The following is a 19,476-nucleotide window of genomic DNA, read 5'->3' on the forward strand; positions in this document are numbered from 1 at the left end:
GGTATTTCTCCTAATGCTATCCCTCCCCCAGCCCCCCATCCCACAACAGGCCCTGGTGTGTGATGTTCCCCGTCCTGTGTCCAAGTGATATCATTGTTCAATTCCCACCTATGAGTGAGAACATGCGGTGTTTGGCTTTCTGTCCTTGTGATAGTTTGCCAAGAATGATGGTTTCCAGCTTCATCCATGTCCCTGCAAAGGACGTGAACTCATCCTTTTTTATGGCTGCATAGTATTCCATGGTGTGTATGTGCCACATTTTCTTAATCCAGTCTATCATTGATGGACATTTGGGTTGGTTCCAAGTTTTTGCTATTGCAAATAGTGCCACAATAAACATACATGAGCATGTGTCTTTATAGTAGCATGATTTATAATCCTTTGGGTATATACCCAGTAATGGGATTGCTGGAATGGTATTTCTAATTCTAGATCCTTAAGGAATTGCCACACTGTCTTCCACAATGGTTGAACTAATTTACACTCCCACCAACAATGTAAAAGCATTCCTATTTCTCCACATCCTCTTCAGCATCTGTTGTTTCCTGCCATTCTAACTGGCGTGAGATGGTATCTCACTGTGGTTTTGATTTGCATTTCTCTGATGACCAGTGATGATGAGCATTTTTTCATGTGTCTGTTGGCTGCCTAGATGTCTTCTTTTGAGAAGTGTCTGTTCATATCCTTTGCCCACTTTTTGATGGGGTTGTTTTTTTCTTGTAAATTTGTTTGAATTCTTTGTAGATTCTGGATATTAGCCCTTTGTCAGATGGGTAGATTGCAAAATTTTTCTCCCATTCTGTAGGTTTCCTGTTCACTCTGATGGTAGTTTCTTTTGCCGTGCAGAACCTCTTTAGTTTAATTAGATCCCATTTGTCTTTTTTGGTTTTTGTTGCCATTGCTTTTGGTGTTTTAATCATGAAGTCCTTGCCCATGCCTTTGTCCTGAATAGTATTGCCTAGGTTTTCTTCTAGGGTTTTTATGGTTTTAGGTCTAACATTTCAGTCTTTAATCCATCTTGAATTAATTTTTGTATAAGGTGTAAGGAAGGGATCCAGTTTCAGCTTTCTACATATGGCTAGCCAGTTTTCCCAGCACCATTTATTAAATAGGGAATCCTTTCTGCGTTTCTTGTTTTTGTCAGGTTTGTCAAAGATCAGATGGTGGTAGATGTGTGGTGTTATTTCTGAGGACTCTGTTCTGTTCCATTGGTCTATATTTTGGTTTTGGTACTAGTACCATGCTGTTTTGATACTTGTAGTATAGTTTGAAGTCAGGTAGCATGATGCCTCCAGTTTTATTTTTTTTGCTTAGGATTGTCTTGGCAATGTGGGCTCTTTTTTGGTTCCATATGAACTTTAAAGTAGTTTTTTCCAATTCTGTGAAGAAAGTCATTGGCAGCTTGATGGGGATGGCATTAAATCTATAAATTACCTTGGGCAATATGGCCATTTTCATGATATTGACTCTTCCTATCCATGAGCATGGAATATTCTTCCATTTGTTTGTGTCCTCTTTTACTTCATTGAGCAGTGGTTTATAGTTCTCCTTGAAGAGGTCCTTCACATCCCTTGTAAGTTGTATTCCTAGGTATTTTATTCTCTTTGTAGCAATTGTGAATGGGAGTTCAGTCACAATTTGGCTCTCTGTTTGTCTGTTAATGGTGTATAGGAATGCTTGTGATTTTTGCACATTGATTTTGTATCCTGAGGCTTTGCTGAAGTTGCTTATCAGCTTAAGGAGATTTTGGGCTGAGACGATGGGGTTTTCTAAATATACAGTCATGTCATCTGCAAACAGGGACAATTTGACTTCCTCATTTCCTAATTGAATATCCTTTATTTCTTTCTCCTGCCTGATTGCCCTGGCCAGAACTTCCAATACAATGTTGAATAGGAGTGGTGAGAGAGGGCATCCTTGTCTTGTGCTGGTTTTCAAAGGGAATGCTTCCAGTTTTTGCCCATTCAGTATGATATTGGCTGTGGGTTTGTCATAAATAGCTCTTATTATTTTGAGATACATTCCATCAATACCTAATTTATTGAGAGTTTTTAGCATGAAGGGCTGTTGAATTTTGTTGAAGGCCTTTTCTGTATTTATTGAGATAATCATGTGGTTTTTGTCGTTGAGTCTGTTTATGTGATGGATTAAGTTTATTGTTTTGCATATGTTGAACCAGCCTTGCCTCCCATCCTTCCTGTCATTCTTAATGGACTTCTCAGAGTATTCGACTCTCTTTCTCATTTAATGAACCTAACAGCAATATTCTACCAGGCAGATAATTATCAAACATTTTTCTATTTAGGAGAAGAAGTCTAAGGAAGGTGATGGGATTCATTCACAAGTGACCCTGTTTGGATGAACAGCATCTTTGTGATGTTCGTGCCCATGGATAGAAAGGCCTCACTCCCACTCTGACTGGACAGTGAGCTCTGAGAGCAGGGCCGTGCCTGGGCTCTCCAGTACTTCAGCCCCGGTTCCTAGCTCAGCTCAGTGTCTGCCCGTGGTAGGCACTGAATAAATACTTACTGATTAAAATTTATTTTTAAAAATTGGTTAGTGTTGGAAGTTGAGAGTTGCTTTTTTCTTCTTAGAGAATCAATGTAAGTTTGAATCAAAGATTTTATTTTGTTTCTAAAACTTACCTTATAGTTATAGCTGATAATATCAGAAACAGTGATGAAATATGGATGAAGTGCACATACTTTTTATGCCTGTGGAGTGTTTATATGGTCTACAGTCTTCTTACTGACCATGGGTTCAGCTGGACATTCTCTCACAGCAGACTTTCTAATCTCTGCTGAAGATACTGAGAGGCTGGCAAGTGATAAGGTTGGCTTAGTATCACCTATTCTCTAATAGATTGCCATGACTGACTGATTTCCCTGAGCTCAAGTGGCAGCAGCCCCATGACTTCCAGACAGTGATTCTGATGGGAAAGAAAGAGCTCTCTCCCTTTCCCAAGTTAGCTGCTCCTTCTAGAATCAAATCCCTTGGGCTTTTCATGAAGAGTAGGAATTCTCAACTTCAGCACCAATTAATATTCTAGGCTGGATCACTCTGTGGTAGGGGCTGTCCTGTGCATTGTAGGATGTTTAGCGGCATCCCTGGCCTCTACTCACTGAATACCACTTTCACTGTCCCCCTCTCCCCAGTAATGACAATAAATATATCTCCAAACAATGTCAAATATGGTCTGGGAGACATAACTGGTCCCAGTTGAGAACCACGGACATAGAGGGCATTGTTGAACTGATTGTGCCAGTGCCAGAAAGTAATATTGATAGAAGATGACCTGATATTTTCTATCCTTGGCAAAAGCCTAAGGGGATACATACATATATCAAGAGTTTCTCCTTAGTATGAGCCAGTCACCTAGACATGAACCTCAGTGTCCTTGTTCCCCCTTTATCTCACACCCCATCCCAAACCATTTCTCATAACAACCATTCCAACTTGTAAATATCTCTTCTGCCTTCTCATATTGATAAGACCAAAATACTCACTTTAAGCTCCCAGAGTCTAGCTAGAATCGACAAATCAGCATTTGTTGTGGGTCTGCCATGTGTCAGTCACCCTGCTAATATGCACGTTGATGTAATCCTCTTCGCCACCCTGAGAGAGAAGTTTGCTATTCCTGTCTCACCAGTGAGGAAACAGAAGCACATATTTACACAGCTAAGTGGCAGAGTTCAGAATAGCGAGCAGGTCCTCTGACTTGGTTAAACGATACTTTTATCTTATTGTTCAAATATCATCAACATCGACTTGAAATTTAATTTAATCACTGTCTGCTTGAAAATTTAATCACATTACTTGAAACCATGGAACCCTGGCTTGTGAATAAGAATCATGTTAGGAAAACCATATGCCAAGTCCCAGAACCATAGAATGTTAGAGGAAAAGGGCTCTCAGATATCGTTACATTGTGACCATCTTCAGGTCATCATTCTGTCATTTAACAAATATGTGTTGAAGGCTTACCTATGCCAGAGCCTCTGTACATCAGTCAAGACAGACAAGGTCCTTGCCCTATGGAACTTACATTGTAATAAGGTAAACATCCAATAAACAAGTCTAATAAATAAATGAACAAATAAGATAATTACGGATTGTGTTAAGTGCTGGAAATGAAATGAACAATGAGAGGACAACAATTACGGGAGGGAGATCTTTTTACATCCAGTGGTCAGGGAAGTTGTCTTTGATCTTGACAGCTCCCAAAACACTGGACATATTAGTCTTCCTCAAAAGTGTTAGTTCCTCTCCATAAGCACCTAGCACAGTACCTGGCACAGTGTAGGTGCTACAACCCTTGGCTGTATGAAAAGACCATGGTTTTTTTTCTTTGTAGCCTTATAGGTCTAAAATCCTATAATACATTGTTTTAGTTTCCTTTTGGTGCTATAGCAAATGACTACAAGCTTAGTGGCCTCAAACAATATGTGTATTATCTTATACTTCTGGAGGTCAGAAGTCCCAAAATCAAGACTCTCCTCTCTGGAGGCTCCAGGGGAGAATCTGCTTTTTTGTCTTTTCTGTCTTCTAAAAGCCACCTGCGTTTCTTGGCTCGTGGCCGCATCCTGTATCCTCAAAGCCAGCAGCATAGCATCTTCCAATCTTTCTCTCTGATTCTGGCCTTCTTGCCTCCCTCTTCTTAAGACCCTTGTAATTACATCAGGCCTACCTATATACTCTAAGACAATGTCCCCATTTTAAGATCCTTTGTTTCACACATCTATAAAATCCTTTCGGTGATAAAAAGGTAAGATATTAACACGTTCTAGGAATCAGATCACCTTTGGGGGGGCCATAATTCACCCTCTCGTAGTTAGCAATAAATGTTAACTTTATTTCTATGCCCATTATATTTTACAGATGAAAAACTTGGAAAGCTAAAAGTGTTGCCTAAAGTCACATGCTTGGATATAGCTTTATACCTGGTCATCTCATCTACGTAGATCATCTCTATTCTCTCTATATCCAAACTTTGCTCTTTTCATTAGAGAATTCACCACAATTTACGTGTCTTTGTTTTCTTCAGTTATTGCCACAAGGGCAGGAAGCCAGGTCACTTTTATTCACCAAGGTGCAATCATCACACAGCTCTATGCCTGACATACAATGTGCACATCTCTAAAATGTTTTTGAATGAAAGAATGAATACGGTATTACGTGCTTGGGTAAGAAGAACCCAATCCCTCATGAATTATTTTGTGCAGTGGCTTCTGACAGGTTATAAACCCTCAGCCATTTTTAAAGCATCAAAAGAAAAAGTGAACTGCAATGCTGGCCCATAATTGAAGTGGATAAAACAGAAGGGACTCAACCCATATCTTTCCTCTGCTGGTGATGAACTTAAATTTCTGGCGTGCTGTAAGGCACTCTGCATTTGAACGTGGTAGCCTGTACCTAGAACCGTGATATACAGCACTTTATATATTGACATGTTATTAACGTCAACAGTCTTTTGAGAGAGCTTCTGAATGGCTCACTTCATTATTTCAATTCAGGATAAGAGGAAGAAAAAAGGCCAAAAATCTAAGTGCATGCTTTATTGTTGCATTAGGTTTTCTCTGTTCTGTCTTAGAGAAGTAACAAAGGAGGAAAAAATCACAGTTCTTACTGAACAGTGCAAGTGGCACGTTTATGGGTTCACTTGGCAAGCTATACGACACTTAAATGAAAAAATTAAATTTAATTTAAAAGTATAGGTCATCTCCAACCCTTTTCCAACCTAGAAGTCTTAAATCAAAGTACCTTATGCCAAACAACTATGTGAAGGAAAGCGAAACAAATATAACACCTCCTGCTATCATGAAAGACAAATTATATTTACATTACGGAGGTACTTTGCTTTTTATTTTCCTTAATCTTGCCTAATGAATACACTGTTTGGTCAAACATGTTTTATGTCTGACATACTTTTCTTTTAGGAAATAATATGCTTGTCACTCAAGGAGTTAATGAAATGATGAGAAAATATGAACCCAAAGGGAGATGTTTTCTCTTTTAGCATTGCTTTCAAGATCCCAGATTTTTACCCACCTTATAATGTATTTACTTTGGTTCTAGTGGCCAAGGATGTCAATATTCTTTTTGATGAATTAGAAGCTGTCAGCAGTCCTTGCAAAGATGACGATTCTCTTCTTCACCCTGGAAACCTGACTAGTACTTCAGATGATGCCAGCAGATTGGAAGCCGGGGGAGAGGTAAGAGTATATGATTTCTTACAAATGTAATTCGTGATCCAGGCAGGAACTTGTGAAGCATGTTCCAATGGACTGTTTAAAGTCATAATCTCATTGAACTGTAGGCTCTTGTAAAACAAGGGACAGGTTTTATATTCCTTTGACATCCCCCATGTCTAGGCATATTTCAAGGATCCTAAATCTACCTACACACAAAACAAAGTTTCAGTTTTTCTTAAACCTACCATTTTTTAAACTGTCCGTCATTTTAAGATAGCCTACATTCTTGAGTGTCTCCCACTGGTACAAAATAAACTTTACAGGGATGGGCTTCCTTGTATAGATCCCCCAGTGGGTAGAATAGTGACCTAAAATGCACCAGCCTTCAGTTGATTGTGTTGTCTGAAGTCTCTCTGAGTTTCCATTTGCCTCTGTAATCTGGAAACTTCATTGCAACTGTAAATAGACCTATCTATTTGTGTGCCATTTTGGAAAAATTAGTATTTTTTTGGAGGCATTCCCCTTTGTTCAGGTTGTGTCTCAATAGAGTTTAATATTTCCTTTGTACATGTGCTGGGTACAGGTAATAGGCACACCGAATCAGAGTAATTTATTTATTGCATATTCCTAATGCTTTTTATATTCCAGAGCTAGTTAACTGCTGAAAGGATGACACCTGGAACAGAGAAAATTGTTTACTCTTACCAAGCTTGGCAGACTTCACCCCACAAACACCATATGCAGCTATCCATGTTTCTTTTTCTGTTTTTTTTTTTCCTGTTTGTTTCATTAAAAAAAAAAACTCATTCTGTTATTATCTGTTTACACAGATACTTTGGAAACCATAATGTGGCGTAAAGAATGGACTTTGAAAGGGACCTCAGACAGCAACTTGTCTCATCCCTGTAACTTACAGATGAGGAAACAGTATCAGAAATATTAGGGTTTTGCCAAAGGTGGCACAGCTCATTGTTCTGCTTGGAGCCAATACCCCTCCTAATGTCTAGGCTGAAGCCATTTTTGAAGGCAGATGCTAATATGCTGAATTCACAGGACAGCCTTCTTGCTTGGCAAATGAGTGTTAACTAAAGTGCTTATTCAGGTAGACTCCTGAGTGTCTCTTAATGTAAAAGCCAAAACATAGTGAGGATTGGTCATCAATTGAAAATGTCTACATCAAGACATGGTACATGGTCGTTCCATTTCCCCAGCTGAGATGTTTTTTTCTATTAAGGTTTGTGCAAGAATGTGGTTTCTAGCAATGGCCCTTTAGGTCTGGCATGTTTACCTTCTTCATACTACCATTGGAAAAGATAGAATCCACCCATCCACTTGGCTGGGTTTATAGACACAATTTTGAAATCTGTTAGGCTGAGAAATTTGGCTCCAGCCCAATGAGCCCATACTTGATGGTCTCTTTCAATGTTGTACAGCAAGCCCGAAGAGCCTGGATGAAAATTCAATCCACTCCTTTTGTTCTTTACTTTTTAATATTACTGCAAAATAATATTTGTAACTTCTATGTAAGTTACAAAGTATAATAATAAAATGAACACCTGGAACCACCATCTGATTTATGAACCAGAATGCTATTTTTCAAATTATAGTGACAAACCTAATTGTAGATTACTAACTCCAGTTGTTTTTTAATGGACTAGAAAATTAATATTGGAGTGTATGAAAATAGAAAGGGTAAACAATTGTTTTGTGAAAGTTGTCTCATATTTTGTATATGTATGTTTACATATATGCACACAAAGGTAAAATGTTTTTCTTGTTGTGGGTAAAAAAAAAAAAAAGAGAAACACTGAACTAGAATATTCCTAAAACCACTGAAGCTACTTTCAATCCCATACCTCTACCCTACCAGAGGTATCATCTTTCTAAATTTTATTGTGTTTTATTCTCTTGCTCTAAAGACAGTTTTACCACATAGATTCGTAGTCTTAACAACTTATATTTAGATTTACTTTATTTTATGCTTTGTAAAAAATGGTATCATGTGGTATGAAGTCTTCTGAGACTTGCTTTATCAGTGTTGTCTTTAAGATTCATTTTTATTGTTAGATGCAACTATAGTTTATGCATTTTCACTGCTGTATAATATTCCAGTGAATGAACTGTCTATAATTTATTTATCTATTTATTGTCTGTTCATGGACATTTGAGTTGACTCCAACTTTAAACATTTTTCTACTATTATAAGTAATGTTGCCATGAATATTCATATACATGTCTCCTACTTGCCTTATCAAGAATTTTTTCTCTAGGCTTACATGTTATGCACATATTCAGTTTTGCAAGATAATGTTAATGTGTTTTCCAGAGTGAGCATATCAATTTTCACTCTCATCTCACCTGCAGGATATGAAAATCCTTAGTTGCATCACATTCTTGGCTACACACGGTATTTTTAGATGTTTTACATTTTGCGCACTTAACTCAATGCTTCTTCCAATTTTTATTTTGTTTCCTCTTGATTACATTTTTCGCTAATGAATATGTAATTGAACACAATGAAAAAAAAATAATAATAATAATTATTATTATTATTTTGAGATGGAGTCTCACTCTGTTGCCCAGGCTGGAGTGCAGTGGCGCGATCTGGGCTCACTGCAACCTCCACCTCCCAGGTTCAAGCAATTCCCCTGCCTCAGCCTCCAGAGTAGCTGGAACTACAGGCACACGCCACCATGCCCAGCTAATTTTTGTATTTTTAGTAGAGACAAGGTTTCACCATATTGGCCAGGCTGGTCTTGAACTCCTGACCTCGTGATCCACCTGCCTCGGCCTCCCAAAGTGCTGGGATTACAGGCATGAGCCACCGCACCCGAACTGAAAAAAGTTATTTAGTTTTAATTGCTCTTTAACATTACTCACTTGAACCTCAATTTGATGAATGACTTAAACTGGCCCCTTTCTCTTTGTGTGCAGACAGTGCCAGAAAGAAACAAATCAAATGGACTTTACTTTCGAGATGGAAAGTGTCGAATTGACTACATCCTTGTGTACAGAAAATCCAACCCCCAGACTGAAAAGAGAGAAGTATTTGAAAGAAACATTAGAGCAGAAGGATTGCAAATGGAGAAAGAGGTAAATAGTTTGCTTGGATGAGAAAAAAATATATACATATCTATTCATATGAAGAGGCAATAAGAAATAAGCAAGCAGTCTTAATGTTAACCAAACATTTCATTTGGTCAGAGTTTTCCAGTCTTCAGAGTTTGGGGAATGTTCCAATATTTAGACTTTGACAGCACAGTTTGCTTTTGAGATAATTTTAATGCCAAATGATTCCATGAAAATCAAAATATTCTATTCCAATTAAATGGATTGTTTCAAAGTGTGATTCTTTATCTAACTTCCTACGTCTGCCGTTTCTCTGTATATGTAAATGGAGGGTTCTGTTCGCATGGATTAAAGAAAACTTTGAGTGAAATCCAGTCACTCTCTCTAGAGGCTCTTTTTACATTTCAGGAAATATCATGAGCTTGGGCATCCTCGTACACCAGAGGAGACTGCCTGGCCAATTTGGCCAAAAGCAGCTGGAACTTACAAAAAAGATTCCAGTTTTAAGAGACATTCAGGCTATTTTTTTCAGGTCCCCAAGCTCAAGAGTGCCTTACCAGTGTTTGGTTCTTCCCCTTCCCTCCTTCTCTGCATGGGGAGCTTCAAGGAAGAACTAAGTAAGGAATGTACAAGAGGCCAGACAGGCCTCTGATAGTAATCCATGATGGGCTTATGGTGTTCCCAGGAATACTGTGCACATTTGTAGAACTTGGCCCGTTAACTGAATTATGTAACTCTTCTCGGCTTCTCCCTAAACATTGTGCAAAGCTTCTGGAGCTTTTCATAGTCAATAAGAACAACACATTGGTAATTTAAGATGTTTACTTCTGATTCTGCTCCTCAAGGCTGAGGGGATAGATCTTTGAAGTCAGACATCCAGGTTTTTCTTTGTATGATACAGTTGCAGTTCGTACAACCTGCGAGTTGTGCCAAGGTATCAAATATTAGAAGCATAATATGCATATACTTGTTATCTGATCTTGGGACACTTCAGATAAATGGGATTTTTTTCAGATCTGTTAGGCTGACCTCAGCTCTTGAATGTTTATAACACGGAAGCAGCATTTTTCTGGAATGTCTCCAAGAGAATTGGAAAAATGGTGAGATGAATGTGGCTGTAAGGAAACAGGTTCTTATTCTCAGGAAAGAAGAACCAGCTTTCTCAAAGACCATCTTAATTAGAGGTTCCCTGGCACAACAAACAGAATTAAAAATGTTGTTTCTTCCACCTTTGTGGAGTTCCAGAAAATCTTTCCTATACAAACTGAGCGTATAGTTGATAAATCTTACTCTTTAAGTTCTAAATTGTCTCAGTAAGACGATTGCATTTTTTTCTTAACATTAATAGCACATTCGTATTTTTCTCCTTAATCATGCCTTCTTCTTTTATTCTCATTCCTAAGTGGTAGAATTTTTATATGAAGAAATAAAAGATCTGAATTGCTACTTAATCTAAAAAAATGGAAGTCCTCCCTCTGACCCATTCTGACTCTGTCAAAATTCTGATTCCCATCAAAACTAGATAGCTTTGTTCAATTAATGCAAGATTTATATTTTAAGCTTCATAAGTATTCTCTACAGGCCTAGGGCTTCTTCTGTATAGATCTTTTCAATGTTATTTCATGATTTATTCGTTAGAACTCAAAAAGCCTAACGCTTTTCCAAATAGCACACATTAAAGTGATGGAAAGTGTCCTGTTGTGTATCCTAAAGCATCACCTGTTCTGCAGTGTTTAGCTACCAGAATTTGAGGAGGATCATTCTGCCTGTTGTACAGTTGTGCTGCACAGTACAGTGTGGAGCATGCTGTGAAGAATGGACTGCTTGTACGATTTTGTCTATATACAAGATAGTTTTGTTTGTTGGAATTTAAAAAAAAATTTTAACAGGTATTTATTTTAATGTGTACTGGAAAAAATAGCAATTGGAAAAAGGGAATTATCACTATATGGCAAAATATCATAAAAACTTATCTAAGCATTTCCCCCCTCCCCACTTTCCCCCAAAAGTTCTTCTCTGGGCATCACCTTCCATATTTCTCCTTTCCTCCACAATCTTTTAGACACTACAAACAGTTAGGCCTTCCCCTTTCTGGAACCTTCTTCACAAGTGACCTCTCCCGCTGCCTGGCTCGAGCCTTGCCCTGACTTTGCATAAGTGGTGCAATTTCTCTCTAATGCAACCTCCCAGCTCTGCTTTGCATCTTCGTGGACTCAGTCAGCTCAGCAAGAAAAGGGCCTTTGCAGGTTCTCTTATAGATAAATTAATTTTTCCCTGCCATAAATAATTAAAAGAAAATATCCCTTGGCTGAACAATAAACAAACCTTCATCCTTTATTCTCATAATAAGTTGCAGAATTTTTATATGAAGTATCTACATTGTATTATTAAATTTAGAAACCGTTGGAAGTATTTTTATTTAAATCAAGTTTTTTATAAGCAGCTACAGCAGAAAGACAATTTTAATGGCGATTTCAGCTTCCAGGAGTTAATTCAACCTTTTATAGGACATAAAATGAAGAACTTAGTTCAGGGTGGAAAAGAAGAAACACCCCAGGGACCCTTGTATATCTGAAACGTTTGACACTATGTACATTTTATGAATTATTAGTATCTTCTTAATTAGCTGTTGTCATGATGTCTAACAATTATGAAAAACATGTTTCACAGACAGATGCTTATGTTTCCAAATAGACAAAGACAGGCTTTCTAGTTCAGTTTAACAGCCTTATCTCTTTAACATTGAATTTCAAGAAACACAACTAGGATAATCTTTAATTCACGATAAAAGTGAGGACATAGTCAAGTTTAATCTTTCTTAAAACCTTTGCTCCAGGCTGATTAGTCAACACATAAGTGCTTGCTTTGGTACCCTGGGTCTTTAATATTCTGCAATTCAACTTTCATAATAGCCCAGAGAAAGCAATTCACCACAAAGTTCCCAAACAAAATATCATTGAAGTCCAGGTGATTTACTTCTTAGTATCTATCCACTTAAAGTGATTCCCTTCTTAAAGGTAAGCTCATATTTACTAATTAACATTTTCTATTTCTGATTTTTTTCATTTTTAATTATATGTCCATTATTGATCTTTGGGTACCTATTTTGAAATCATTGTCCTCAATAAGACATTTATCTTTTCTTTTGTATAACTAGTAAGAGGATGAGTTAACTTTGAATTATTTGGAATGTGTGAGTAACAGTTGTACTAATGGAGGACCCTCCCGCTTCAGAATCATGTGAAACATTGGGGAAGACCTTTATCATTACAGTCCTTACAAAACTAATATAATTAGGTAAATCATATCATCTTGATGATGGTTATTTCATTCAAAAAATATTTATTGCACACTCACTCTATGCCAGGCATTGCTTTAAGGACTAGGATCTCAGCAGCAACAAATAAAACAGAAAAAAAATCCCTGCTTTGTTGGAACTTAAACAAAAAATAAGTACAACATATACAAATATCAGTAAGTGCTAAAGAGAAAAAAGTAAAGCAGGAAGTGTTGAGAGGGGCTTGCAATTTTATAAAAGTCAGCAAAAGTGGGCCTCTTTTCCACAGAAAGAGAATAGCAAGTGCAAAGAGAACAGCTCCACAGGATGGAGCATGCCTGGTGTGTTCATGGAACAGTGAGGATGCCAGTATGACTGGAGTTCACTGAGCAAGGTGAAGAATAGTGAGAAATTACACCAACAAGGCAGTGGAAGCCTTAGTGATCACTGGGGGATGTTAGCTTTTCTCTGAGTGACATAGGAAGCCACTGGAGAGATTTGAGCAGAAATATAAGATCTGTTTTCTGTTTTAATAAGGGCATTCGGGTTGCCTGGTAAGATTAGACTGTGAGGGGTGGAGGTGGCAAGGGCAGAAGCAGGGAGAATAATTAGGAGATTCGTTGCAAGAATCCAGGAAAGAGATGATGGTAGCTTGGTCAAGCACATAGAAGAGAGGAAGATGAGAGGAGTAGAAAGTAGCGCTGATGGGAATTGCAGACAGATTGAATGGGCGTGTAAAAAAGAAGAGTCACAGACTATTTGTCTGACACATGGTATTTATCTAAGCAGTTGGGAGAAGACAGTTGCCACTTACAGGGATGCGGAAAAGAGTAGGTCAAATTGTAGACTTGTTAAGATTGAGATATCCCAATGGAGATGTTGGGTAAGATAGAAGAGTCTGGGATTCAAGGAGAGATCTGGACTAGAGATACACATTTGAATGAGATCTCCAAAGGAGTAACTGCAAATAAAAATGAGAAGAGGTCCAAGGATTGAGCCATGGGGAACACTAGTGTTACAATTTGGATGATAAAAAGGAGGCAGCAGAAGAGACTAAGAAGGAGTCACCAAGGAGCTAGAAGGAAAATCTAGAGTGTGTGGTTCAGGAGAGATGGAGGAATCAACTGTGTCAAATGCTGCTGATGGGGTGTGTACGATCAAGGCTGAAAGTTAATTATTGGATTTAGCAATATGGCAGGTTTGGGTGGTCTGGGCAAGAGAAGTTTCAGTGGAGAAGTCAGGGGTGAAAGCTTCATTAAAGTGTCTTCAAGAAAGAATGGGAAGAGAAAATACAGAGACAACGAATACAAACAGTTCTTTCAATATGTTTCACTGTAAAGGAATGGAGAGAAATAGAATGATAACTGGAGTATGAAGTTTGGTCAATAAAGAGTTCTTTCTATTTTAGATGGGAGAAATAAATACATGTTTTTATGCTAATACAAACTATATATTTGAGATGGAAAATTGATGTTGGGAAAGAGTGGAGGAAGAATTTTTAGAGAAATGTCCTTGAAGCAATAAGAAAAGAATGACCACAAGTATCTCCCATTGCATGGACTCACCTATCTGCCTCTGTGCCCACAAATGCCACCTTTCCCCAGTGCTAAGGGTGTCCTGTCCATACTCATTGGTAAAGCCAACCCTTCACTTTGCTTCTAAGACCCCATACCTTCTCAGTCCCACTCAAATACATTGCTTCCAAAAGAGATAAAATGTAGTATGCTTTAAAAACTGAAATGCACAAACAATACAATTTGTGGAAGTAGTTTGTTTCTGTTTGCACTCATCTCTCAGAAGGAGTGAAAAATCCAACTGCAGTAAACACACACACACATGCGTGAGCACATGTGGGTGCACAGTCGAGGTTGAATATCTTGGATACTTCTGTGTAATATGATACAAATTACATTATCAAAATTTTTATGCTCACATTTATTAATCACTTACTATTATAATTTCCATTTAACAGATGAGACCATTGGTAACTTGCCCCAGACAACATAAGTAGTAAGAGATAAAGCCAGTATTAAAACCTAAGCATACTTGCTCTTTGCCCTTATATTGTGTTGATTTCTGGTATCTAAAGGTGAATTTCAGGGTTAAAGAAGTTAGGAGAGGCAGGGCATGGTGGCTCATGCCTATAATCCCAGCACTTTGGGAGGCCAAGGCGGGCGGATCACGAGGTCAGGAGATTGAGACCATCCTGGCTAACATGGTGAAACCCTGTCTTTACTAAAAATACAACAACAACAAAAAAAATTAGCCGGACGTGGTGGCGGGCGCCTGTAGTCCCAGCTACTCGGGAGGCTGAGCCGAGATCATGCCACTGCACTGCAGCCTGGGTGACAGAGCAAGACTTCGTCTCAAAAAAAAAAAAAAAAAAAAAAAAGTTAGGAGACAGGCTGAGAAGACAAGTAGTGTTATGAAAAGGAAAAGGTAAAGGAACAAGGAAAATTGGGATGAATAATGAAGTTGGGTGCTGCCCAGACTGTGGTTCTTATGCCTCTAGTAGCCATAGACTTGAATCTTGGTACATAACCACTTACAAGCTGAGTGGTCATGGGCAATTTATCAGATTTTTATGGATCTCTGTTTCCATTGTTAATCCTGAAGGTGATATAATTTATCGTAAATGATGAAGATTAAGTGGACCTATATATAGTGCCATTCTTTGTTTTTCCTAATTTTTACTTTTAAATTTCATATTATTGTTTTACTTCCAGTGTAAGTTGTTCAGCTACCTTCTATTTATGGCAAATGATATTTGTTTTCCCTTTATGACTGATATAAAATCTTTTTATAAAATGATTATTTTAAAAAGTGAGTTATTTAAAGAAATATACAAAATTAAGATATTGTAGATGGTATTACAAATTTGACAAAAATTGTGAAGATGGCCCGCGAATGATAGCATTCTGTGTTACTTGGCTAGTCCCTTGTGGTGGACGGACTCTAAAGTCTGTGATGCCTGCTTCCTTTTCACATCTTCCCTTCCCCTTGAGTTCAGGTGGGACCTGTGGCTTATATTTAACCAATAGAATATGGCTTTTGCTATCATAGAATATGACAAATTTAATGGGATGTCACTCCTGTGATTATCTTATATGGTATATAAGATCTCATCTCAGCAGACTGGCGTCAGAGAGACCCTCCTTGCTGGCTTTGAAGAAGTAAGCTACCATATTGTGAGACAGCCTATGAAGAGGGCCACCTAGCAAAGAAAGGTGGGGTGGCCTCTAGGAGCTGGCATCCAGCTGACGTCCAGCAACAAGCAGGGATCTTAGTCCTACAACCACAAGGAGTTGAATTCTGCCAATAACTGGGAATCCTGGAAGCAGGTCTTTCTTCAGTTGAGCCACTGATGAGACTACAGCCCCAGGCAAGACCTACATCATAGCCTGGTGAGACCCTAAAGCAGAGAACCCAACTCAGCTGTGCCTGACTTCCACCCTCTAGAAACTCTGAGATAATTAATATGTGTAGTTGTAAGTCTCCAAGCCTATAGTAATTTATTATGCAACAATAGATAATTAATACAGTGATTAAAAATCTGGGATCACACATTCTGAGTGTTCATTTGGTTCTACCATTACAAGCTGTGTGCCCTTGTAAAAGTTAACTTATCTGCAAAATGAGGCTAATAATGGGATTTATCTCATGGGTTATTTTAATTAAGTGAGATCATTTATATCGAGTGCTTATCTCTGTGCCTTTTACATGGTAAGCATTTAGTAAACTTCATTATTATCATCATTACTGTTATCATAACAGCTAAATACAACGTGTTAACACTTTTATTTTGGAGTAGTTTTCAAGGTAAACTTTAAGAAAAATTTTCATCCAGTTTACAAATTCTTTATAATGCAACCATTAGGAATAGCAACATCAGTGGGTCATATATTGTTACTGTGTATGCATTAATGAGATTTATAATTTAACGCTCTTGGAAGAACTCGGAATACACTTGGTAACAAGTTTAGCGTGATCAAGGTTCAGATGTTTATCTGCTTGGAGAGGATTTGGTTTTAGATTCATCTGGGTATAAAGTTATAGATCAATTCAGAGCTAAACAACAATAGTAACAACAACAACAAAAACTGTATTTGATTGTCCAACCCAGTGTTTCTTTACCCCCGTTCAAAGGAAATCTTCACAAAGATTTCCCCACTTAAAGAGCTAATCTCATGCAGATGGCTCTGTTCCCTTGTAGACTTCCTGCCCAAATTACCCTAATTTCATCCCCATTTATATACTGCAGCCACATCCAGCTTGTTGCTGTAGATGCTCTCTCAGCATCCAGAACTCCGAGGATACAAGAACGACAACATCCTCCCTTCCTTCACAGTTGAAAACATGATGATGAGTGTCTCAAATAAATGAGTGTCAGGACTATGTGCACTACCCAGATTTCTGTCCTCTAGGGCTTTCTGGTCAGAAAAGAAAAAAAAAAAAGAAAAAGAAAATCAGACTTTTCTCCACCCAATAATCTCCACTTTACTCCAGTCAATCTTCTTATATGTCACACACTTGTATTACCAAGGGTCTCAAGTTAAGGTGACAAGAAAGGAGAATTTAGGACAGTCATAACCAAAGAAGGAAGAAAGCAGATTTTCTTCTGAACCTCAGAGCCCTGGCGATTCCTTGAGTGTCTTTCAAGAGCTACCAATGTCAGTCCACACTTGTGGTGGCTTTTCTGTTAACTTGAGTCTTAGGCTGGATTTCCAAAGCATAAGCAGAACTTGAGGTGAAAATTCTTCCTCAGGTTGTTGTTGGGTGGGGCAATCTCAGGAGAAAGGGGCATGAGAGGAGCAGAAGAGAACAGCTAAGCCAAAAGCATGGCCTCAGCTGGACACTACCTTCAGCCTGATCCCACAGGGGAACTCGGTAATCAGCAGGTGCAGCACAGAGCTGGTCTACTTTTCAGACACGGGCCCCTACGTCAGTCAGTCATTGGCTGAGGTCTGTGAAGGTGGTGAGAGGTAGGCACTGTCCGTTTGGCTGAGGGTCATTCTGGGTACCATCAGCATACATTACCACTGGTATTGAGTTAGTAGTAGAGATGCTGCCAAATCTGTGGTATTCAGACAGCACTTTTTGAGATGCCAGCAAACATGAAATTCATGGGGGTCCTTGACCAAGTGAAGAGAGAACAAGTACACATTGGAATTTCTTCTGTTTTAATTTGTCAAGTTGTTCTTCTAATTTTAGGATACTGTTTCTCAAAGGTAAAGATTCCATGTTGCTAGTGTAATCACTTTGAGGGAAGACATACATGTGGCCAACAAGCATATTAAAAGCTCAATATCACTAATCATTAGAGAAATGTAAATTAAAACCACAGTGAGATACCATCTCACGCCAGTCAGAATGGCTATTATTAATACTAAAAAGTAAAAAAATAACAGATGTTGGCAAAGTTGTGGAGAAAAGGGAATGTTTAGACACTGCTGGTGGGAGTGTCAGTTCAATCACTGTGGAAAGCAGTGTGGAGATTCTTCAAAGAGCTAAAAACGGAACTACCATTCAACCCAGCAATCTCATTACTGTGTATATACCCAAAGGAATATAAGTCATTCTACCATATAGACACATACACATGTGTGTTCGCTGCAGCACTGATCACAATAGCAAAGACATGTAATCCACCTAAATGCTCATCAATGGCAGGTTGGATAAAGAAAACATAATATTTACACATCATGGAATACTATGCAGCTATTAAAAAGAACAAGATCATGTTCTTTGTAGGGACATGGATGGAGCTGGAGGCCATTATCCTTAGCAAACTAATGCAGGAACAGAAAACCAAATACTGCATGTTTTTACTTATAAATGGGAGCTGAACGATGAGAACACATGGACACATGTCTCTTCTTTTTTCAGAGAGAGACTTTGTCTTACTGGTTTTTGCATTCCAAAGACTTATTACAGTGCTTAGCTTGTGGAATCCTGAGTTTGCTACAAAAGATTGTGGATAGCTGATTTTCACAGCTGAGTCTGGGTAACAACAGTCAATTCATCTCCAGGGTTTTTCAACATTGACCCTATTGACATTTAGGGCTGGATAATTCTTTGTTGTAGAGGGCTATTCTGTGCTTTACAGGATATTTGGCAGCAGCTCTAGCCTCTACCCACTAGATGCCAGTAGCACCTCCTTCAAGTAATGACAACCAAATATATCTCCAAGCATTGTCACATGTCCTGGTGTGGGGGGAGGGAGGAATCATCCCTAGCTGAGAATCCCTGGGTTTGACCCTTGATCCAATATTATATGGTTTGTTGTAGTGTCCAGGGGGTAGCGCTTCCATTCTTTTATCCATGTTCAACCAACTTATTTCAGCACTCTTAACATCAGACTCTTGAATCAGAAAAGAGGCCTGTGTATTTGAGGGGAAGAATAGAGTATGTGAAGACTGGCTCTCAAGCCAGACAGCTGGGATTTAGATCCACTTACTACTTTACCACTTACTAAGTGAATAACTGGGTAAAGCTTTTAATCTCTCTGTGCCTTAGTTTCTTTGTTTGTTAAGTGCCAGATAATTCCTATCTCAAGGGCTATTATGAGGATAAAATGAGTTAATAAATTACAATATGCTTAGGAAAGAGTCTGGACATATTGACAGCTTTAACGCATGGCTGTTGTTGGCATTGATGGTACTGATAAAGAAGGGAGTGATTTCAACCACTGGTCATCCTGTTCCTGAAGCTCAAGCATTCAATCCTGTCACCTCTTGGGCTGAAAGTCCTTGTGTGTCTAGGGAAAGCTGAGGGGACCTGGTAGATGGCAAGAGATATAACGATAAGTCCCACCTCATCACCAGGACTCAGTCCACCTACCACTGCCCCATATCAGTCTGTAGAATCAGGGCTGTGTTCTTACTGGTTCATCTTGTTAGGGCAGTTTTATCAAATTGATGATGGTTTGAGAGAAAGTGT

At 38.5% G+C, this 19,476-nt stretch overlaps 1 protein-coding gene across 16 annotated transcripts in view; it reads left to right on the forward strand.

Moving 5' to 3' along the window:
* Positions 1 to 19,476, forward strand: part of ANO4 (anoctamin 4) — a 413,407-nt gene that overhangs the window by 215,742 nt on the left and 178,189 nt on the right. For all 16 annotated transcript variants that reach the window (XM_009426095.5, XM_009426094.5, XM_009426098.5 and 13 more), the window contains 2 exons: positions 6,076 to 6,212; positions 9,126 to 9,284. In XM_009426095.5, the coding sequence (XP_009424370.2) occupies positions 6,076 to 6,212; positions 9,126 to 9,284 (296 nt within the window). The remainder of the gene's footprint in view (positions 1 to 6,075; positions 6,213 to 9,125; positions 9,285 to 19,476) is intronic.

This window comes from Pan troglodytes, chromosome 10 (assembly GCF_028858775.2).
Source record: "Pan troglodytes isolate AG18354 chromosome 10, NHGRI_mPanTro3-v2.0_pri, whole genome shotgun sequence".
Lineage (NCBI taxonomy): Eukaryota > Metazoa > Chordata > Mammalia > Primates > Hominidae > Pan > Pan troglodytes.